The 24157-nt window shown below is 44.6% G+C and overlaps 1 protein-coding gene across 2 annotated transcripts in view; it reads right to left on the bottom strand.

Moving 5' to 3' along the window:
- Nucleotides 1-2077: 2077 nt before the first annotated feature.
- Nucleotides 2078-24157, bottom strand: part of rnf220a (ring finger protein 220a) — a 191290-nt gene continuing 169210 nt past the window's right edge. For both annotated transcript variants that reach the window (XM_030074398.1, XM_030074397.1), the window contains 6 exons: nucleotides 23136-23328; nucleotides 22653-22708; nucleotides 22190-22310; nucleotides 12811-12919; nucleotides 8205-8279; nucleotides 2078-4740 (listed from right to left, as the gene is read on the bottom strand). In XM_030074398.1, coding sequence (XP_029930258.1) covers nucleotides 4669-4740; nucleotides 8205-8279; nucleotides 12811-12919; nucleotides 22190-22310; nucleotides 22653-22708; nucleotides 23136-23328 — 626 coding nt within the window. In that variant the 3' untranslated portion in view covers nucleotides 2078-4668. The remainder of the gene's footprint in view (nucleotides 4741-8204; nucleotides 8280-12810; nucleotides 12920-22189; nucleotides 22311-22652; nucleotides 22709-23135; nucleotides 23329-24157) is intronic.

Below are 24157 nucleotides of genomic sequence, written 5' to 3' on the forward strand. Positions count from 1 at the left end.
TTGAGCATGCATGCGTTTATGCAGTGATAACTCTGGAATGCTTGTAAAAAAATACAAAAGCATCCGTTTAATCAGTTTAATGAGCACTAAATTCACTTGCTGCAAGCCCAAATAGACCAAAAAAAGGCATCATAAGTCAGCAATGGAGCAGCAGAAACAGCTCATTCAAAGCTTAGCTTGTAGCTGGGAGTCTTTACTGTCACCACATTGTTGAATGGATGCAAGGATAAGGAAGGCCTTATCCTTGCATCCAGTGATGATGTTCAGGAAAGAGCAATGGCAAAAGATTTCACACATAATTCCTCAAGAAATAACAGAAGTTCCTGCCACAAAATGATTTTATCTTTGGATAAAAAAGCAGAGATAATTTCGATTTCAGTGAAACTAATCACAGTCGTCCCAGAGATCCAATACTCTCTAACATGTTAGAAACATTTTTTTTTTTTAAATCATTCGATAAAGGGTTTTTCATTCCACTTATTTTTTATTATTTTTCATTGTCATTAATTATTGTGTCAGATATATGAATATGTAGCCTGGTGACACTGATGTTGTATGTATAAGCCTGAAAAGCGATTAGATGTGTAGCCCAAAGTCTGCTGAAAAAATGATAGAAAACAGTTATCAGAGCAATCGCAGCTGTGTCTATTCTATAAAAATGAGGAAAAATGGTAAAACTGACTAAAAAATAGTCTGGGCTTCATAGGCGTAAGATCAACAAGACTAGGCAAGAGAAGACCATTGTTAGAACACAATAAATTTGGAATGAGCTGCCGTCAGTAAATAGACAAAATGGCCTTGTCAATGAATTCACAAGTCTTTAGTCCTCAGTAGTATCCAAGAGCAGAAAAATATTCTGTTCTTAGTGTGTGATAAATTTGGAATGAGCTGCACCCAATGAGTGGAAGCACTGTAAACGCCTCAAGAACATATTAGAAAACTGTATGTGCCGATTGAGTTTGAAAGAGCAACAGCCAATGAAGAAATCCAACATTCGGCCGACCAGTGGCGTAACTTGATGACTCATCAGTGACTCGGTGACGGACATTTGTGAAAATCTGAAACTTGATTTGTCTGCACTACAATTCATGATTTCTCTGAGACACAGATCTTCTGTACTCTGATTGCAGCGTCTTTGGAGTTGGGAGGGATTTCTTATGTTGCCAGGGGGACACCCAAACTGGGATGGACACACACTAACTTTGGCAAGAATTTCTTCCCGTAACGATGTACATCTGTGTTTAAACACAGGGCTGCCTTGCCGCTCAAAACCCTCTCAAGTTCCTGCCATTTGGGATTGAAACAAGGCCCGCCTCCTGCTGTGACTGCCTCCTATCAATAAACCTTTACTAGCGTCTGACAACACTTGTCTTATTGGTTCAATTTGACAAAAGGCCTAAACATACAGGATACGGATGGTTCTTCACCGTCTTTGGCATGGTAACTGCTGACTCAGGTCCAATGTCCTGGATCAACGCAGTTTACAAGGAATGGTTTTATAGACCGAAGGCGTAGCTTAATAAATTCAAAGATCTAAGTGTTTTGGAAGTGTGTGCAAGATCATTTTCACTGTGGATAGGACTAATAATTTAGCAAAGACTCAGCTTGGCAAGTGGAAACACTCCTCATGGACAAAAGCTTGGCATTTCTCATGTTTCTAGGTATTTCCTTTGGATTGGGCATTTCTTTCAATTTTCCTGACCAACATACCAACCTACTTTTGCGGCATGCAGAGCTGTCCCACCCAAACCAATGCGCTGCGCTCAGCAAGATCCTAGGTTGGCCACTCTGAGAGGAAAACTGAGATTCAAAACTGGTCAGTTTGACAGTGCTGTTTCAGCCGTGAAGTGACTGTAAACCTTTGCAGATGCACTTAAGACATCCGGCCGGGACATCTCTCAGATGTTGGGTAACTTTCTGGGTTGCTTGTGAATTGAGAATTAGAATACCAGCTCAGTTTCCCAATCAACTCTGAAGTACAATGACTAAAGAACCGCTAGGGCCTGCGTTCCAGCATGGGCCCAGGCTTTCAAGCAGCTTCGAGGGGAATGGAGACAAGAAAAGCCAAAGGGGTTGCTTGAGATTTACAATCATTTAATTAATGTCAAATGTAGTTTACAAACGGGAAAGACATGTACCATTTCCAAGAATATACAAGACACAAATTAGTTTTGACACAATCCTCTTGTGCAGTTTGTCATCTTTGGGGCAGGTTCAAATAAACGCGTTTGGGTTGGAGGGATCACAACGCAAAGGCGTGACAGAGCTGAAGAGAGTATTCTCGAGTGAACATAGAACAGTGTAGCGTTGCATCCTGTTTAGCCTGTTGAGTCTTTAGCCTACCAGGATGTGAGAGCGTGCGCTAAAACCAAAGGGAATGAAGCTAGAAAAAAAAACCAAAAAACATCATTTCACTGCAGATGAACTCATCCCTAACCTGCTCCGAATCGAGACCTTGTTAAGCTGAAGGATCTCAGAACGCCTCAAAAACAAAAGATGATCGTTTAAACAGGGGGCTTTTTTTCTATGTCACAGTGGATGGAAATTATTGTCGTTACTTGAGAGAGAGAGAACACTACGGACACTGAGATGACAGAGGGTCTATTAAAAAACGCACATGAAAAGAAAGTGTGTCTTTTGCATTAAGGCCATCTTCCCCACCTTTTTTCAGTGAACACAGGAACATTTTTTTTCTTTACAATGTCATATTTTTCCATCCAGGTTTTGTGAACAGGACCACTCGTGGTATTTGAGAAGTTTTATTTTTTCTTTTTTTTTTTCGTCATTTCTTACAACAATACAGACATCACAGAATACATAGTTTTACAAACACAAAGCACACCACCACCTTGGCTGCTGCTGCCTTAAGAGGAGAGGGGAAACGCGGGCCTGGAAGTTGCCAGTTCAAGCTTTGGCCATCCACCCTTCCAGAGCCTTCCCTCGTCCATTATAGCTAGAAAGAACCTGCCCTTCAGGGTTGCCAGTTTGGGATTTTGTTGCAGCATAGCAGTATGAGAACAATGGAAGAATTTTTCTTTTGGGGGTGAAACAAAAAAAAAAAAAAAAAAAAGTGTTTTCTAGAGTATGATCCAAGCATGTTATTCCAACTGACAGAAGCATAAATGGAGGTTAACATTACTCCAGATGAGATCAAAACAAAAACAAAAACAAGAGGCTCAGTTGGACATCATTGCAACTAAAGAGCAATTCCATCGTTCAGTGCTCGTTTTAAATCTAGGGCAATAACAATCTTTCAATTTGATAAAAAAGAAAGACCTCTCCTCACTTAATGTTCAAATCTACAGCTTTAGGGTACACTGTAGTTGCATGGAAAAAAATTTACACCATCTAAACCTTGACCGTCTAGTTTTGAGTAGTTATTACATAAATTTTTTTAATTCCTGTACAGTGAAATACAACTTCAACCTTGAGACATCAACAATTTTTTTTTAAAAATACAGAAGGCTTTTTTTAATTCTTGCCATTTTTGTCCCCCGAACATCATTCCCTTCCCCTTCCCAAAACTAAAACCCGGACTTTGATGTCATATACTTCTGTGTGTGTGTGTGTCTGCTGATGTAGGTGTGTGCGGCTGTGTGTTATGTCTTTGCGTATGTGTGTACACGTGTGCGTGAACTCTATGTCATTTACACCCAACATTGTAAACATACATAGACTATATTACATGTGCTTGAACTGCATCTTGGGGAAACATTTTGGTTGACTTCACTAGAACACCACAAAAGAAGGAAGCAAGGAAGGGAGGAAGGAAGGAGGGAAGGAAGGATGGGGTGGATGGGAAGATTCAATGAGAAGAGGAGGAGTATCAAACTCCTTTACAAGGTTGTGAGGTTATTCTCAGTTTGGTTGAAAGCTCAGTTTTGAGTGGACAGGGCCTTTTTTTTGTAAAATTCTCCCCCTCTTTCACTGTTCATCTTGAGCGTCAGAGGCATTAAGACGGAGAACTCACTCTCCACCTGGAAAAGGGGGGAAAAAATAACAAAAACAAACTATCTGTCAAGTCATCAGGGAAGAGCCTGTTGTCCAGCACCACTGAAATGTTTAAGAGCAAGAGGGGGGGCAAAAGGTTTTCAGTATTTTCTCAGTAAGTTCTCTCTGGGACTAGCTTCTGCAGGGTGAAACTACAGGGTAATGTGCGTGGAGGTGAGACATCCATCTGTAGGCTGTGGCAGGGCTTGACTGAGCGGTTACTGAGCAACATCTCTGTTAACGCACACCGACCAAGTCCTTTTAGTCTCTGGAAGTCTGCTTTGGCCCAGTGTTGTCTTCCAAACCACACACTACTTTGCAGAGGGAGTCATGCCAGTGGGGCAGCTGGAGCAGAGAGCAGCGAGCCTGTTGGAGCCATTCGAGCTGACCAGTGGGACCGCGGGTCCGTCTTTATTATTTTCTTCTGTTTTGGCTGGCCATTCAGTCAGTCAGTCAGTGGATCAGCTGTTTGGCCAGTCAAGCCAGTTTCTACCTCCAGGAAGAGCCAGCGGAGTCTTACAGACAGCCGTCTTGTCTCTGTTTGCTCTCGGAGGTTTTGAGCTGCCAACGCAGGCCGCGGGAAAAGAAAACGTTAATGTCATTTGACAGAGCGGGAGAAGAAAATCCAAGGTGGAGGGAGGAATGGACTGGAAGGACGAAGGGCCGGGGGGTTGTTCTTCACAAGTAGACGCGCCTCAGGTCTCCAGGTGAGGTGATGGTGTTGCACTGCGGGCACAGCTTCTTGTTTCCCTGTGATGGAGAGAGGCAAGTTAACTGTTAGCTTGTTTGGTGGAAACAAATATAATAAAATGATTCGCTGGTGGCAAGGGAGAAAGTTCCCCCACTCTGGATACACAATACGACTGCACTGCACTGAAATGCTGGAATCTCAGAATTACATCACAAGTTTCATCACAAATTACTCCCAAATGCCAGAAAAGTTTTGTCTATGGTGGATAATGATGTTTATTGCCATGGCACCGGTGAAGCGGCAGCCTGTTGCATGCAGCTGCGTATAAATATGGACAAATTTTTGGAATAGGTCTTCTATGCATAAGCACTTTCTTTCTTTTAAAGTCTGCATGGGTGTTTTTTTTTTTTTTTTTTTTTTTTTTTTTTAGATCTATTTATTTATTTACGTATGAATGTGTGCTGCTGCAACCATGTATTGTAATTTCCTGTGAAGGATCAATAAAGTACTCATGAAAAAAAAAAAAATAAAAAAAAAAAAATAGTACTCATAAACCGGCAAGAGTAACCTGCCCACACTGAACTATTACATTTGAGTTCCTCATTTACCTGCAGGTTTGGGCCAGTGCTCTTTGCTGAAGGTGTGTGCTGGTCATCAGAGACACACAAGTCCTAACTACTGTAAACCTTTCACACAACAGCAACTGCTTTTACAATACATGAATGCATTCGTGATTTTTTTTTTTTTTTTTTAACTTAAACTTCAAACGGAGCTAAGATACAGTGCAGAACAGGCATTTATGTTGTGCCACTAGGAAAACCGCAGATGTGTTCGTTTTCATGCTAGTTGTTAGGAGTCGGGCTGCTAAATTGGCCCCGCCCACAGATGCAACATGAACAAGAACCTGTGTCTACTTAGTAATTGATTCTCTATATGAAATAGCACTGGGAAGGAAGAGGATGACTTTTTTTTTTTTTTTTTTTTTTTTGGGCTGGTATAAACAGTCTCAGCAGGTACGCCGTCTTGTAGTTGACCATCCCCACACTTACTGTTGGACACTGCTGTGATGTCCTCTTTCAATGTGAATCTGACCTGATCTGCTTGTTACTATCCTCCCTTCCCTCTTGGTCTGTCTTCCCCTCCCTCGACAGCGCTTTGATAAGGTGCCACGTGCAGTGAAGCAGCAGTACGTAATAGAGAGCTCAGAGGTGGCCTCTTCCTCTCTTGCCTTGTCTAGTTAACTTCTGGCTGCAGGTTGCAAACGTGGTGCCACTGTGCAGACATACTCCTGAAATTCTGCCCCATGCTGTTTTTGCTTGGCAGAGTTAGGCAGAGTTACAAACAAATACAAATGTTGGCATGAATAATAAAAGCAGTAGAAACTAAATGGTAAATTAGAGATAAAAATGGGAGGGGAAGCCGAGGTCATTTCCTTGTTTAATGTCATGTGTGCTTGGGGTTTCGATACAATTGTTTCCCATGACTCATCTAGTTTCTTCAGTACACTTGGGCCAGCCTGTGTGGCAATTATCTATTTCCATTCTCTATTCTCTATCTCTCAAAATAATACCCTGCGCATGCTTATTAACTGAGCCTTCACATGGTTAACTCTACGGTATGACCTTTGTCAATACACCGCAATGTGCGTTGACAGAATCGAACTGTGCTTAAATGTGAAGAGGGTTATTTATAAGTGTTTGTGAGTCCAGCCATGAAGTGTATACCCGAGACTGTCTTATGTATGTCTATGTGTGTGTGACATCTGACACAGCTGCTACAGAATGTAGAGATTTCATAACTCGAGTTCCTGCACTCCAACCCCACGCTGAACAGTACGAGTGTGAAGGCTTGTCTGAACCCCAAAAGATTTATGGGCTTCTTTTCCTGTAAGCCACTGAATAAACGGTGTATGGGCTCAAGTAGTCACACACACACACACAGGCACACATATACGCACACAGAGGACTGAGGTGGTCAAGGGGTCAGACAGATCTCACACACTCCTGCTAAGAGGATTTGTGGCTCCGCAGCACTCTAAAGAGGCTCCTCGTGTCTGAACATACCTGTGCACACACTTGGAGCTGATGTGAAATTCCATGACTTCTCTGTGCCTCTGCATACGGAGCACATGCATGACCTCAACATGCCGGTGTGTCAACAGCTCTCTAAAGGGGCTTCCAACTACAGCCACGCTGAATAACTCAAGCTAAAACAATGACTGTATGAAACATGTTATAATATAAAAGGATTTCTGGTGTATTGCTGTGACAAAGTGACCATTTGTAATACACCTCTGCACAGCCCAACTTATTCAGCGTTTTCCTGCGTGAACCCTGTGTGTGCATCTGTAATCACACGAGTGTGTCTTTGTATGTGATTGACATTCTCCACATTTCTCGTGCTGTATGCGAGAACATGGACGCACTACATTCCTTTTTTTGTGTGAGCGTTGAAGGTGTGTGTGTGTGTGCCCGCGCCAGCTGCCCGGCCCATTAAAGCAGTAAGGGGGGCTGGGCTGATGTTAACTAGATTCCCAGGCATTCACTTTGATCAGCTCGGCCCTCCCAGTTTTACAGCTGTCTCCAGGCTAGGAGTTTAAGGTCCTGCGCATTAAGGCCTCACACATTAACTGTACACCGTTCCACCCCGTCATTTCTTCATCTCTCTCCACATCTGCATACAGACATACTCCTTTGTGTGTGAGTGTGCTCGATTCTGTAACGATGGAAAAAGGCTTGTTTGATTCAAAGTGTACTGGCAAGGGGAGCCGGGGGGTGGCTTTTGTTTGATGGTTTCCCCGTGTGAGAATGAACCTACATAGGTGACGAGGTGAGGTAACAAGAGGTGGAGAGAAAAAAAAAAAAAAAACGTGATGGGATGAGACGACCAAAAAAAAAAAAACGACAAAAAAGCGGAGAAGTGAAGAGAAAAGACGTGAAGCAGTGATGGGAACAAGAAAAAGCGAGATAGTTTCGCCTGCCAGCGGCTGAAACGCTGTCTTCCCCTGCGCTCCATTTAGCACATTAGCACCAGCTAATTACACGCTGCTGAATATATTAGACTACCTAATAACCAACAAGACCTCTGTGTGTGTGTGTGTGTGTGTGTGTGTGTGTGTGTGTGTGTGTGTGTGTGTGTGTGTGTGTGCAGACCTGAAGCGCTGTGCAGAAGTCATTGGGAGGTTAGGAGTTGACTCCTTTATTCCAACATTTTAACAGGCCTTTTGGGGGCCATTCCATGTAAGCTTTTCTCCTACTGGAAATCGGAGGTGTTTGTGCTCGAGACTGTGTGTGTGTGCGTGTGTGTGTGTGTCTACATGCAAACTGAGAGAACAGGTCATTTGGGGAATATTCAATCTAAGTTCCTCCCTATGGGGCTTTACTACAGAGAGAAACTCACTGCCTATGAAATGAGGCTGTGATAACTGTGTGGGTCAGGGAGAGTTGCCTTGCAGCAGGAGAAGAGTATGAGTGTGTGTGTGTGTGTGTGTGTGTGTGTGTGTGTGTGTGTGTGTGTTTCGTACCAGAGTCCTGAGCCAGCATTCTTCACAATGGACGTGCCAGCACTGGATAGAGGTGAGTGGCATCGTATAGGAGTCCTGTATAGTGAGAGAGAGAGGGAGAGAGGGAGAGGGAGAGAGAGAGAGGAAACAGGAAGTTACATCATAGCCACAGACACACACACACCGGGCCACACAGATGCACACGGATACGACACTGGACATTCCCTGGCCAACCAACCAACAAACGCCATCAAAGCACCGATGACCCAACGACACATCCAGCAGCCACAGAACCAACTGAGCAAGGCAGCATGAGGGAGGAGGGGGCAACTGAACCGCAAACCTAGACATATACACACACACAGATACACAGCCACACACACGCGCACACACACACACGTTAGGATGACAGCGGGCAGGCGACGGGCAAGCCAGGCAGAGCGGGAGGGAGGCAGGCGAGGGGAGGAGAGGATGAGGGTGAATGAATGTCTTCATCGCACCGACCCAGTCCAGCGAACTCTCTCTTCTTGTCCCCTCGAAACGAACGGCGGGATGGAGGAGGAGGAGGAGGAGGAGGGTGTGTGGGAGGGAGGGCGAGGGGGCGGGAGGGAGGGAGTGCCTTACCCTCCGTAAAGGCTGTGGGAGGAGCCTCTTTATGCTGCCGCCGTAGCCGCCAATCACAACGCCCCTATACAGGCAGTACAGGCCGAGGGGGAGGGACTTAGGCGGCCTCTCTCCAACCTCATTGGCCAGCGGCCGGGGCCCTGGCCACACCCCTAGGCTCTTGCTCTCAGCGCCTGATTGGATAGCAGGCTTCCTCTGCGGAAGGGGTGAGGGGTGGGAGAGGAGAAGGGATGGGGAGGGGAGGGGAGGGGGGGGCGAAAGGTGGCAGCTAATCATAGAGACGGGCTTCTTACTGAGCACGCGCACATGCACACAGCAGAATACGTTAAGGACACACACACACACACACTTATGTGAGAACGAGTGCGGTTCACAAAGGCGGGACCGCAAATTCAAGGTGGTCAAGTGTGGATGGACAATGAGCACAACTTGAAAGAGGAAATGTAAAGAGCGCTGCTGATGTGCTTCCACAAATAATGAGGATGACTCCGCTGACTTGTCTGAAGTCCAGGAGCAAATCTGGGATGTTTTTCACACCTCATGCAACCAGGACTGCATACAGATGAATCCTGTTTTCTGCTGTGAAACGTCTATTACAGCATTTAGTTTAGAATTTTAACACAAAAGGAAAGATGAGGATTTTTAAGAGCCTGTTCACTAACCATTCCTTCTCAGAAGTCTTTTCAGAAAATTCCCTACTAGGATTCATTAACTTTGACAACAAGAATGTGCCAAAGTGAGGGCTGATGAATGTTTGTTTGCTTCTGACATAAGTTACCAGTTGAATGGCTGAGTATGATTTCATTGAAAGCATCTCAGCTTCAGATGCGGTGCATTTTTATTGAGATCCAAAGTGCAGGAAACCTAGAAACTACTCTGACACTGTGTTCCTCTCCTGCTGACACATGGAGCTACATTTAACATCAGGCAATCCAGTATCAATATATTCAACCTTTGCTAGCTTTACTGAAGGCAGCATGTTTAAAACACGGAATGGGTGGCTGGGGGAGTCACTGGATGAAAAACAATAGATACAACAAATTTTGTTCATTTGTACATTTTGTTTGTGTCAGGTGTTTGACATTGTTCAGTGTGTGACAAAAGGCAGATACTGCTTCAGTTGATTTTGATTTCTGGTATGTTTTACACGGCGACTGTATTGAACATATCAGGATCACGAAGGACGTTAGTTGAGGTTCTGTCCCATTTAGGTCTAAAAGAGCCATCTCATGGTATTGTGCATGCGGGTTCACTGAAAGTAGAGATGTGCGGCTTAAAGTTTGTAAATTGGACAAAACAATTAATTTGGGTGGGTGTTGGGTGGATGATTTATGTGTACACTCAGAGCCGATCCACTACTGGAAAGGCTAGGAAAGGCAAACTTTAATGTCGTTAATAACACACGTGTACCCTGCTATTCATGTCAAAATGCCTGCTGGGAAAAAGGTCTACAAGCCAATAAACAGTATAAGCCTGGTGTCAGCATTATGCTGATATTAGCTCATTCCACACAGAATACCTTTCCATATGGAATGAATTAATCAAGGTTTATGTCTGATTACTACCCAGTTACAAGAACTTATACAATATTATTATACTGTATTACTATTGTACTATATAGAGTGTTTAACTGCAATGAGTAATCCCAATTATAGGAGCATCTATTTCGGAAATCTCAAATGCCATGTTTGGATTCACTTCTTAAAATGTCCAGAAGATGGCGATAGAAATCCACTGATAAGGCTGAACAGAGCCACAGTTTGTCTTGGGACCAGGCAAACATACATGACAACTTGAGCCAACTTGGCTGCAGCAGGACAACAACTGTTTCCATGAAAAAATATCCTACCAGCAGACCATCTGAAGGCTATGATCAATGGACATCATTTTGAGAAAATCAACAACAGCAACAGCGTTTTGCAGTGTGTCCTCAGACAGTTACTGATTCGCACGCCTGCTGAAAGCGATGGTGCTTCCACTTAGAGATTGCAGCGGCTGAAAAATGCCTGCCGTGTTTTTTTTCCACTTGCCAGCTGGTGAACCCTTTACATCAGTGACACAATGACAAGGAGGGAGGGCACGGACAAGTCCCTGACAGACAGAGACAGATTGGTTATAGGAACTGGGTGTGTATAGGAGTGGTTTGCATGCGTGTTTGTGTTTCTGTGTGTGTGTTTGGGAGAAAGAGAGAGAGAGAGACAGACAGAGAGGGAGAGAGAGAGAGAGATGAGGGACAGTGACAGATGAGCAGAGAGGAGCGATGTGTCTGTGGGGCAGTGAGTGATCGATCGGTGTGCCTTGCCCTCCGTGTCACCTCAGGCTCCCAGCGACCTTTAGGAAACGCAAGCGTTGGTAATTACCCGTTTCTCTCTCTTTCACACACACACACACACGCTCACATAAGATGCCGATTCTGCACTGACTTCCACCTTAAAGGATGACAGGGTAGTAGTGTGTGTGTGTGTGTGTGTTTGAAATTAGGGGAACTTGCACACAAGTGTTGCATGGGTTTGAATCAAAGACAAATGAAAACACACACACACACACACATACACACAAAGTTGGGGGTATGATCTAATGTCAAGCCTATTGACAGATGCCCCTAGTTCAGCATGATACTGTCAATAATGACCATATGGCGTGAGTTATTGATCTGTGGGCCCAATCAATCATCAATACAAGGCACATCAATTCACTTTACATGATAATATGATCTGATGTCTTATGATTCAAACTGTGGCTTATCTACTATATTGTGTAAAACATACCTGTACATTTTTCTAACAATGCACCTGCTGCTACTATTTCTCTAGCACAGGCTCCAAGGGCATTTTGTGATGATGTAAAGAGTCTGATGCTAATTACCGGAGGCCATTCTGCATTCCTCATTCTGAGCATTTGGTTTAAACTCAATGGTTTAAAGTGAAATGGCACTAGCAATCCAGCGTTGCAGTACACAACGGACAATCACAGTTGACTTGCAAGGCCATGCAAGAGCTGGAACCACCACAACACAATGGCAACACAACACCGCCACACACACACATATGACATCCATAATTTGCTGGAGGGAAATTATTATTGACAAGCCAATAAGTCAGACACAAAGAATCTAATCTGCTAGCTGTTCTTGTACTACATTCTCACTTTAACCATGGTAAGTTCAACAAGTAGAGTCTCATACAGCGGGTTTATGCTCTGAACGTAAAAAGGATGTGGGAAAGGTTGACAGGGAGTGATTGGATCACGCCGACTGGGGACTGTATCCCTTTAGGAAGCAAAGTGTCTTTGGCCAGTTTGATTATAGATTCAAAGGGAAAGCGGGCAGGGAAGTTGAATGCCCATCAACCCTGTAATTAAAGGGGTATTTTTGCTTTAGCAGAACTGCTTTACTAAGTTTAAAATACTAAAATACCAGCACGGGCTATCCTAGTTACTGTGAATGGCTCATTTATCCGTTCCAGAGCCACATGGACCTAACATCACCCTGAGCTGAAAGTATACGCCGTTTCCCCACAGCTTTTATGATATGACAACATATTGGATCACTGTAGTAATGCCATTCTTATAATTGTGATCAGAAAAGTTAAAAAAAAGAAGTTTTACTGAAGTAGTCATACATGTGCGACCGTGGAAGGTGGATTGCTCCCAAATCCACATCAAAGTTTGGTGTTCAAAAATTTACACATTCTACCTAAGTGAAATATTGCTTTAAACAGTTCTCCATATCACAATTCAATACCAATTAATCATTAGTGCATTACTTGTGAGATATTAATATAATTTAGGTGAAGAAATGATGTGTGCATGTGGCCTTAATTTTGAAAAGTACCACAGCCCTAACAATAACACTGGTGTGGGGCGGATGTGACCGATAAACCAGTCGGGACAGTGATATGTTGATATGTTGATGTTCCTTAACAATTCAAACAGAAACAAGCAGCCCCGTCCCGGTGCAGAGAGACAGACAAATGGACGGCTTCCCGCTGTTTTGTATTCTCACCATGCAGATGAGACACTTGTATCGGTCTCCTCTCAGTATCTGCTTCTCCAGCTCCCTGATTCGAGCCTTCAGAGCCTCCAGGGTGGTGGCCGTTGAGTCCTCCGTTACCCTGAAAGAGAGACGGGGGGAGAGGGAGAGAGAGAGAGACAGGGACGTGTTCAGTTGTGACATTACGAGGCGTCTTGATGGGCAGAGACAGTCTGAGAAGGGCTGTGAAATTCCACACCAGTCATCCTTTACACAAAGAAAGCCGACATCCAGAGATATACGACTCTGGATTCCAAAACGTGAAGTATGATTATACTGCATCCCTGTCCCACCTCTGTACAACACAGAAATAATTTGCACTCAACATCTAATATCAACTTCAAATATTTTCATTTTTTTTTCCTCGGTTCAAAAGGAGATTGCAAACGTGCAGAAGACTTGGCAAACTGAGAATCAAAGTAAACGTTAGCCTTTATTCAAGTGTCCATCTGCAATCAGGTACAATGTGATGCTACATTTCCTTTTACGCTGATGAAAAATCTCTCTGTCAGCAACCACAATTTGTTGCTACATTGAAGGGAAGTGTGTGCGCATTTATTCAAATCTCCCTGCCTTGCCTTTGCCCTTTTCTCTAACACTGCCGATGGTAACGATGCTGCTGCATTTCCCTGTGTGTGTGTGATTCCCCGATGACAATTTCATGCACTATCCTTACGTAAGTGTGTTCAGTGTTCGATTATCAGACGGGTTTTTCATTCACTGCCACCTGATATGGCCTTCTGTTCTTTCCGATACGCGCCGACATCTTTCTACAGCACAATTTTGCTCCCTCTGTCGTTCAGTATATATAGTACGGCATGTTTCTATTGAACGCCTCTTTGTCATTTCTTTCTCTCTCTCCCCAGTTCAATATACAGCAGGGCGTCTTTTCAGCCCTCCGCTCATCCTGTTCGATATACAGTATGACATCCCTCTATTTAACACACGTCTGTATCCTCAAAGGTCCCATCTGACTCCAGATTTACAACTCCGGCCCCCCCTCTGCCTCCCTCCCTCCCGGTCCTACCATCATTCTTTTCTTTTTTCCTCTGACCCCGCCGTCCTTTTCATCCCTCAATCTCCTGCCTTCGTCCTCACATTAATGCGCTGTCTTTCTCCTCGTCCCTCCGTCTCATTCCCGCACCTTTCCCTCTTCCTCCCCTAATTCCCTCCTTCCTTCCATCCTGTCCTCCCTCGCCTCTTCCTCCCGTCTCTAAGCAGCCTCTGATTAATGTGCGGCGCGATAACGGAAAATGTGCATTTAACACTGTCCGACAGCATATGAAGCGGCCATAACTAAATCAATATGGCCGACACACAGACCGCAGCGCCGATGATGATGATGATTTGGCGCAGGGCGGCGGGACTAGACGAGGCAGCCGGTGTTTATTATAGCCGCCTGCGCGTTCCCTGGCAAGATGCAATATTAGCGTGTGTAAGTGAGAGAGAGAGAGAGACTCTGTGTGTGTGTGTGTGTGTGTGTGTGTTTATGGTGATGTGGTCATTTTCCAGCCTGATAGCTAGCTGATCTATGGTATTGATCTGGATGGGGAAGGACAAGCAGAGAGAGGGAGGGAAACTTTAAGCGGCTGTGTGTGAATTTGTAAGTGGGTGCTGGTGTGTATGTGTAGGAGAGGCCCGGCATATTGCTGCTTTTATTGCCCCAAACGGAAGAAGCTACAGGGGAGAGGAAACAAGGATGCACTCATCTCAATTTCTGACCATGAGTTGGTCTTACTATAATCCATTTTTGCTGCATGTAACACCACCAGCCTAGACTTCACTAAGGCCAATATTTTACCTTTTATTTCCTCTCTTCCTATGCTCAGACAAGCCCAGATTTAACATTTTGGGCCAGTACGTAAGTTTACTTTCCGTTTAACAGCTGTGTATCTGTATCCAGGAGCATAAAAAAACTCAAGACTCTGAGGGCTTCATTTCTTTCAAAAGGAGATAATGATGATGCAGGATATTTCACTCTATTCTAATAAAAAACAATCTCTGGGGGCTTTCACGCCTACCATGTTTGGTCAGTTTTAATTAAATCATGATCCATTTAGTCCGACAGTGGCAAGAGGTGTTCCATGTCCAAACTAGCTACCTGCTAGGAAAAAACTGGGACTTTAAATGAACTGTGCTATGATTTAGTTAGAGGTGAGAATAATCTGACAAAAATGAAGGATGCAAACCCAATGAGTGTTTTGTCTGTGTAAAGTTGGATGTTAACGTCTGGTGAGGGCTCTATTAGAAACATACGCTGATGAAAACATTTCTTAATTGCTTGTGAAAAAGCGCATGAAGACACGGGTCCATGTTGTTCTGCTGCTGGTGCTCCATCGTTCCAATATTCCAAAAGAATTTCCCTCATAAAACATCGGCCTGTAAGGAGGGGCGCTGGGCTCCGGTCCTCTGGCGGGAGGACGATCTCCGGGCTGCCCCGCTGCCCCAGACAAAGCTGGAAACTCTGCCTGAATCCATTTGACTTGTCAGGCCAGCGTTGGCCCGCTCTTGGCTCCTCCCGGTGACCCCATAACTATCCTGTGTCTATAAAGACCGAGTGGGACTCCTAGCTTGACTCGCTGCTCCGTGCCCTATAAACCCCTTTACCCTCTCCCCTTATTAGTTCTGAGCTTGTAAAAAGCCATTTAGCCTTGATTAGCCTGCTAGCTTATAAAGCAGCGGTGGACTCTGGACTGGACTGGACAGGGTTGTCCCTCAAACAAGGCCGTCTCTCTCTCTCTCTTTTAACAGCCTCAGTAAATCCCTCTGTCACTCACTTGACCGGAAACTTCTGCCCCCTGGACTCTCCTTCCTTGTCCTGAGCCACTTTTAGGAAGGAGAGGAAGATTAAAAAAAGAAAAAAAAGAAAAAAGTTTTACTCTTAAAAAAAAAAAAAAAAAAATGGTATCGCTCTCCTCTCCTTACAACCACACTACTCTCTCTCCTCTTTATCATCAATATTCATTTAGCGTGGCTGATTTATAGAAAACCGCATTCTAAAAGTTGTTTAATTTCCCAGTGCTATAAACAGACATTTTAATCTGTCTTTATGCGCCTGTGGCCGCCTAAACAGTGAGCTGGGGGGGGGGGGGGGGGGAGGGGAAAGAACGAGGGATGGGGGTCGGCACACTGCGTTTTATGAGGGTAAAGAAGAGGACAGGACGATTTCACAGAGCCGGTGAGGAGCAAGACGACTCTTTTGGGGGTAAATCTGACACGCACGGAGAGCAACAGCCTCTAAATTGGCAAGAGTCAGAGGTAAAATCCTTGAGTCTGACGCGTATGTGCGATTTGTGTGTGTTGCTGATTTAAGCGGGCTCAGGGGTTCTTCTACTTTTTCAGTTTTGGAGCCAAGTAAGTGAATTTAATCTCACCGCGGGACCCGGGCTCGGGACGTCACAGCGGCAAAACCTGTCATGTGGACTCATTGGAAACAGACCCGCAGCCCGGTTTGGGTTGCGGCCTGTAATTCAAGATATGCCGGGGTGGCTTATTTGGATACACAAACAAACCTGGCTTGATTTCTTTGCCCGACTGTCCCAAACGTACAGCGATTTTACTCTCAAGAACCCAAGAAGAATGCGGTCGGCTTCGACCGAGCCTGACCTGGGTTGGCTCCGCATCTGAGCGGCGGTAAGTTTCCGTGGACGCGGCTCCCAGGGCGCGACTAAATTTCTGACTCGACTCTGCGGGCCGAACAGGTTTAAGGAGCGCTGCCTTAAAATATATATACGGCCGACAGTTTAAGTGAAAAACTCGGCCCTGATTTGCGAGGTTGTATGAAAGGAGGCACGGCTGGTGTTAGAGCAACATGATGGTGCTGTGGCAGGGCGCTGTAAAGGATTGTTGGGGGTGTAAACTAAAGGCCGTGAATCAGACACTGAATTGCATTATGTGACCCTGTGTGTGTGTGTGTGTGAGAGAGAGAGAGAGTGTGTGTGTCTGCCTCTACCGCCAGTGCAACAGTATGTCTCCTCCTGCATGTTGGAGTGTGTTTTCCTGTCAGTGCATTGTTGTATAAGATATGTGCTTGGCTCACTACAGCTGAGGGTGAACATGCATTCATTTATGTGTGTGTGTGTGTGTGAGCACAGTGGGACGAGGCCTCTGCTCCAGTAGGATCGCGTATTGAAGCTGTGGCCTTGATCTAAAAGGTCCAGCATCATAAAGTCGGAGGCGCTGCTACTGAAATACAACCAGACCCTCACACAGCAGTTCAACCTGCTCGCTCCAACTTAGTTACTGCACCACAGGGCTTTCTGGTTAGTGTGTGTGTGTGTGTGTGTGTGTGTGTGTGTGAAAAAAGGAAACAAGAGTCAACCTGAGGTGCGCTTCCACCTCAAGCTAGGCCTACGGCAAGAAAGCCAGTTAAAAGAGAGTCGCAGATACAGATAGATGGCCTTCTCTCCTCTCCGTGTAGCTCTCTGTCCCCTGTGTGTGTGTGGGGCCATTTCTCATTTCATTAGTTTGTGTGTGTGTGCCTGTGTGTGTTTGTGGCAGAGGACCGCCACCATCTATCTCAATCAGCCCTGTGTCTTAATCTACTGTCCACCTACACATCAGCCTTGCTCAGCCAATCACACATGCACAGACAAACAGGCACAGAATCATGAAATTAGGTTAAAATAAAAACTTTAAAAAATGATCCAATACCATAATCATTCATTTAGGTGCCACTGCTTACGTTTTTGTACCAGGTAAGAAAACAAACCTTTCCGTTGATGGTGTGGTAATGAAAACAGCGGCGGTCAATCCCTTTAGAGCGTCAGCCTGTGCTGCGCCCTGTTAGCCCAGGCCTTAACTACACTGACACACCATGATAAAACATTTAAGTCACCATTGATTTCCCCTGCCTCAGCCCGACATGTGTGCGCGCGCATGTGCGTGTGTGTGTGTGTGTGAGAGAGAGAGAGCAGGTCTCAGATGGCAAGGGGGTGGGGGGAGTATCTTGTAAATGCCTGAGAGAAATTGAGACAGAGAATGGAAAGAAATGAGTAAGAGAGATTGAAAAGAGGTGGAAGAGAGAGAGAGAGAGAGAGAGAGAGAGGAGAGGCTGGGCAAGCTTGGGGGGGGGTGGGGTGCGGCGGTGGTGGTGGTGGGGGGGGTAAAAATCTAGCTTCATCACTTCCAAATTGAGGACAGATTCAATTATTTGCAGAAGCCACATGGAAATCTCTCCACATTGTTCCGGCTGGAGTACCAAATTTGGCAGCAATCGCATTGGCGACATTGGAGGGGCCATTTATCTTGGAGGGGAAAGAGCATCTCAGGCATCTCTGTATGTACGTGTGTGTGTATGCACGTTTTTGTGTGTGTGTGTGTGTGTGTGTGTTTGAGAGCTCATTTATCTTGCAGGGGAATGAGCGGGGGAACGAGGACGCCCCGGGAGGCAACCAGATCATTACCCATCTGGGATCAGAAGAGAGAGAGAGAGAGAGAGAGCGAGAGAGAGAGAGAGAGAGAGAGAGAGAGCGCACATGTACAATGTATCAATATAACGAAAGGAGACAAATCTCATTTTCATTTGGGAATGGAGGGGCAGAGAAGTCCCACAAATACATGCATTTATACCAAGCAGAGGAGGGCGAGGCAGGGAATTGTTGCAGCCGGCCGGCTGACTGCTTGTTCCAATGCAATCATTCAACATCTAGTTGGCTCCCTTTAAATGGATACTTAGATTAAGGCTGCTCTGCTCCGTGTGGCCGCTAATCCTTAAGCTGTGACATCACATTTCAACAGCACCTACGCTTTGGCCCTAACAAAGTCATATAATCACATTTTCCGTAGAAAAAGAAAATAAGTGCAAATTTTAGAAGGAGTTTGCCAGCGAGGCAGACCTGGCTGTAAATCATGAAAAAAGCTTTAAGCTTTAAAGCAGCAGTCAATTTAATTAAAAAAAAAAAAAAATACACCCATTCCAACCACAGAGCACTGTAGATTCAGCATACTGTTAAAATTATCATTATGTTCATTATTCTGGTGTTGGGTGAAGTCACTGTCAAGACATCTTTATGCACATGAAGTGACATACCAAAATTTAAGAGCAACAAAAAAAATTAGGTGCTAAAGAGAGGCACAAAGTCAAGAAAATGTGACTCTCAACTTTTTCACCTCCACCAGACAAGAGGAAGACGACATTTAGTTAAAGTGAAATCACGTTACACTGTTTCTGGGTACGAGTGCCAAGTACAGCTTTAAGAAGTCTGTCACTTCTTTGTATTATATATAACAATTAAAGCACATACAATCTTGAATTTTACATAAGATAAATAGTAGGTTTGCATGGGCCCACTGAAGAAACAGGCTTATTTTTTTCCACTTTGCCCATCAAATCAATGACATTTACTGAGGATGTGATTTCCATTCATCTATCAGCCCTTTCTACATGGTTGTTACTCTCTGGACAAGCAGTGAAGCCAGAATTTGACTGAATTTTCATCTAAAAACCAGATTATTAACAAATGAAACTTCTTTTGATTGTCTCCATGTTTGATGCTAAGCGCTCATCAATATAGTGTTTTGGCACTGCACTTCCCAGAGACCGCCTGCCAATCAAACACTGCCAAACTGAGTTAAATTTAAGTGACAAAAAAACCCAACACAGACTAAAAACACTTGCCTTAGACACAGGCAAGACTGGATAGGCCATTTCAACATGAGTCTCACAGTCTGTGTGTGTGTGTATGTGTGTGTGCGCGTGCGCTAATAGAGCAGGTCGAGGAAGGCGCTTGTTCCTCGGTGACAACCAGCTGTCGATGATTCATACCTCCAGCAGCTCGTGTGTGAGCGTGTGTGTGTGTGTGTGCAGTGGTGAATCAATCTAAGCTGTCAGGCCACTGCCTCTCCACTTAGCCACGCTGACCCGTCTGTCTTCATCTTGTTCACACACACACACACACACGCATGCTGGCACAGACACGCACACACAGTGTAACACCGATGATCACACCACAGAGGAAGACTTATCAAATGCATCCCCTCACTCAGCAAACACACACACACACAGCTCTACGTGCTCTCCATGCAGCGGTGTGTCTGATCGATACACTTCAAGCTGCTCTGCTTATTCACCAGTTATCCTCTCTGCTGATATTTAATATGGGGAACACACACACACACACACACAGCTCTGATTGATTCATTTAAATGAAGCATTTACCGAGGGCAGCCCTCCCAAAGGAAAGCGAGGGGGGGGTGTGAACTACAAGCAACAGCAGCATCACTCAGAGAGATGATGTTCTTATGAATGAAGAACATACATAATACCAGTATAAATCTAAATGTAGACATATCAACTACTTTAACATATTTAACTGCATTAACTGGAAACATGTATACCAAAATGAAGATTCTAGCTATATATTTATTTCAATATTAAGATTATTTCAGTTCATTTTTTTTCCAGTTTTTGAAATAATATAATAAAAAGGTTGCACTGGGCAACTTAGCATGTTTTGTCTCTGGCGGGGGTGGAGCAGCCAAAGAGGCTCAGACGTTTCAAAGTCCAGTTTTTTCTGGACACAGCGCCAAGTCGCTGCTGTTTACCAGACAAGTTTGTATTTCACTTTCAAGTTTTTTCTTGATTTGTTACTTCCTGCATGCAGAGAAGATCTCCCTGCCAGTGGCCATAACCAGCATAGAAAAAAAATAATGATAATTTCTGCAAAGAGGGTGAATCTATGGTGTCTCCACTATTTAAGATGGGACAATCTCCTGTTGCAGCCCACAATGTGATTCAGGCTTACAAGACAGGCGGATTTCCACATTAAAAGGCTCTCCATACTGATACTTTTAGGGTAACTAGGCAATGTGGCCTCACCCAGGTGTACTTTTCTTACCTCTTCAATTATTTCTACATCAGCAATTTAGCATAACTGATGAAAAGAGTGAGTGATGGAAGGGAAAAAAGGTTTGCAAAAAAGAAAAAAAGACACAAGTGGGGATTGTTTTCCCAGCAGGTTATTCTAAAAAAAGGCCACCCAATTTGGACAAGGGGAATCACTTACAGAAAAAGAGACTGGGATGGAAGGCAACAGGCCGACAGCACAATCCTGACCCCAGCTCAGAGAGTCGAGCTGCATGTGTGTGTGTGCACACTCGTGCGTGTGTGAAGTAATCGCATGGGGCAAAAGGACAGGGGAATATGCCAGACATGCAGAAGCAAGCAATCAACCAAATCCCCCCCCTCTCTTTCTCTCTCTCTCTCGTTCGCTCTTGCTCGCCTGCCTGCTTCTCTCTTTCTCTCTCACTCTCACAATGAGCTGACCTCTATTAGCCATGCAGGGGACAAGGTGTGGCAGAGTGTGTGTGTGTGTGTGTGTGATTGTTTTCCTGTGGCAGAATATGGATGAGGAGATGGAAATGAGGGAATTAGGGAGCGCTGGCCTTTCACACACGCAGGGTGCTCTAATGCATAGGGCAGTATGTCTATTCATTAGTTTGTGTTTACAAGGAGCAGGCAGCCAGGTTCTTTGTCGTCCCACAGTTCTGCACAACATGTCAATATTATATGGATGTAGTGATGTGAGACTTGATTTAGTCTGGGATTTCAGATATCGTAACATGGTCACATGGCCTAACCTGTTGTCTTGTCCTGGTTTAATTAAGAGGCGGCATTACAATAATCAAACTGATTGTCAGTGTTGTGCCACCAAACTCAAACTGGTCATCAAGTGCATGTTCCTTTCAATTAAATCTGTGTTTGCCTCAAAGATGAGAAAAAACAAACAAACAAAACAAAAAAAAAACTCTTCAACCCAGGTAGCTCTGTTTCTGCACATCCTGTTTCTAGTGCCGGGTACAAGCCATGTTGTGGGCATGTGCATGTACACCGGTGTGAACAAAGATCCGAATGTGTCTACACACTGTTGCGCTGACATATGTGTGTGCCCAGAGTGTGTGCACGAAGCATTTATGTGTGTGTGTGTGTGTGTGTGTGTGTCCATTAATGATTCCAAGCCAGCTCTGTGCTCGGAGAGAACAGGACTGCAGAGAAGATCAATACCTGAAGAGACCCTTCCTGTCGTCTCTCTCTCTCTCTCTCTCACACGCGCACACACACACACACACACACACACACACACACACACACACACACACACACACACACACACACACAGCTAGAGAGAGAAAAAACGAATCCACACAAAATGCATCATTTATGACCCTCTAGAAGGCGACTCAGCCACAAGTAAGAAACTCATCAGAAAGTCATAGAACCACGATGGGAGTGTGTGGGTGAGATATATCTGATCCTGCGATGGGAAAGTGAAAGAGTAATTTTCTATCTCACTTTTTACTGCCCGATATTTGTGTGTGTGTGTGTGTGTGTGTGTGTTTGTGTGTAACCTACTTTTCGATCTCGCTGTTTTTACAGGTGCGTGGGGCAGAGGAGGAAGAGCAAGAGGAGGAGGAGGAGGAAGGAGTGTTGGGGTCCGTCTTGCTGCACTCTCCATTGCTCGTTGAAGGCATCTCTGCAGACAACACAGGCAACAGGATAAGACTGGGTTGTGTTTTTTTTTTTTTTTTTCCCAGCTACAATGTGCAAATGCACACCTCACATGCTATAAAAAAAATAGACATGGAATGGGCTGAAATTCTGAGGGAAAACTATTTTTTCCCGCTGAAAGTAAAGTTATGCAGACCGACTGAATTAATTAAATTTGATGACTGACTTGAAGGTGTTCACTGACAAGTAGATTTGGTATTATAGACCCTTTAATGTTAGATATGTTTATGACTTATGAGAACAAAAGAGAAAGAAAAAAGGTTTTTTTTTTTTTTGCCCTATAGGTATTTTTCTTAGCCATACTCACCGTCATTGGCCCATTTGGAGAACTCGGGCGTTATTCTGTTGGAAGGCATCCCGCCACTGCAACACAAGGAAACACTGACTGTGAAGACTTTCTGAGGTCAACAGGTCCAACTCAAATGTAAAGCAAGCATGTAATTCATGATAAGCTGGGATCTAATTTTTTTTTTTCAGCCTGTCTCTTCAACAAAGCTATTTTAAGTTCTATATTCATTTAAGGTGTAAACCCTGACTGTTATTAGTATGGGTTTACTCCTATTTACTTATTGTAGATTTGGATCAAAAGTCCACACACCCACTCAACAAGTTTCTTCTTTAGATAACTTTACAGTCCTGACATGAGAGGCTGCTAAATCTGACTTTTGAACTTTCATTATTGAACAGCAGTGATATTTTTTGCATCATATTAAAACAAAGTGGACAAGAGGCTGGGTGCACCGTTAAGACTGTCCCTACTAAACCGGTCACTCCGTGTGGTGTTTCGTACTTGAGCACGGCTCCCCGTAGTGCCTCCCTCTCCCTGGCCTCCCCTTGGTCCTCTCCTGCCCCGGAACAGGGGATGATGTCAGCCTCGGTGTACTGGGCCTTGCCGTACTCCAGGGTGTCGTCTCCGTCCACGTCCAAATCGGCGTCACTGTCCGCCGCGCTCTCCTTGGCGCTGCACATGGCAAAGCCTGTTCCTGGAGGAATAAGCATGGGACCATTTTAAACACTACTCTGACTTTACCACAACCAAAAAATGAAGTTCTGAAGTGCTCTAGAGCAAAATACACAGCTGCCAGGCATACCTTTCGCTTTTAACGATACAGGTAATATTTTCCTTATTATGAGGAAAATGATCTGTCAGAAGTAGCATCAAGCTGTACAGTTACATCAAAATAAATGTCACTTTAAAACAAACCCGCATAGTAGGGTCAACACACACACACACACACACATATATATGAATATGTGCATCCTTGAAATGTAAATAACTTAAAACATCTCAAGGATCTGAAAATAACCAGAGAAAAATAATTGAGACAGGAGGATTTGGCCAGAGAACTAAGTCGGAGCAGAGAGAGAGTGAGAGGGAGGGAGAGACAGCGATTAGACTTGTGGTGAAGTGATGAAGACCGACATGTTACCCATCAATCTTTGCACTTCTCGCTGTGGGTATGTGTGTGTGTGTGTGTGCCTGGGTTGAGTGGCACTTCTATAAACCTGGTGATGAACGCTCAGACAAACTCTTGCCGCTGCCTGACTGCTTCCTTCAGCTCCACTTAGCTGCAGAGCTAACTGTGTGTGTGTGTGTGTGTGTGTGGGCGAGTGTGTCCGTCACTTAGAGGTATCTGTTTGGTGTTTGGGTGAGACTGTCTGTCCTTCTGTCACTTATGCCCTGTCTCTCTAACCCACTGAAGGTGTGTGTGAGCATGAGTCTGTCTACCTGTCACTTAAATCCTGTCTATCCAACCATGTTGAAGGCAGGTGTGTGTCTGTGTGTGTGTGTGTGTGTGTGTGTGTGTGTGT

Source organism: Myripristis murdjan, chromosome 17 (genome assembly GCF_902150065.1).
Source record: "Myripristis murdjan chromosome 17, fMyrMur1.1, whole genome shotgun sequence".
Lineage (NCBI taxonomy): Eukaryota > Metazoa > Chordata > Actinopteri > Holocentriformes > Holocentridae > Myripristis > Myripristis murdjan.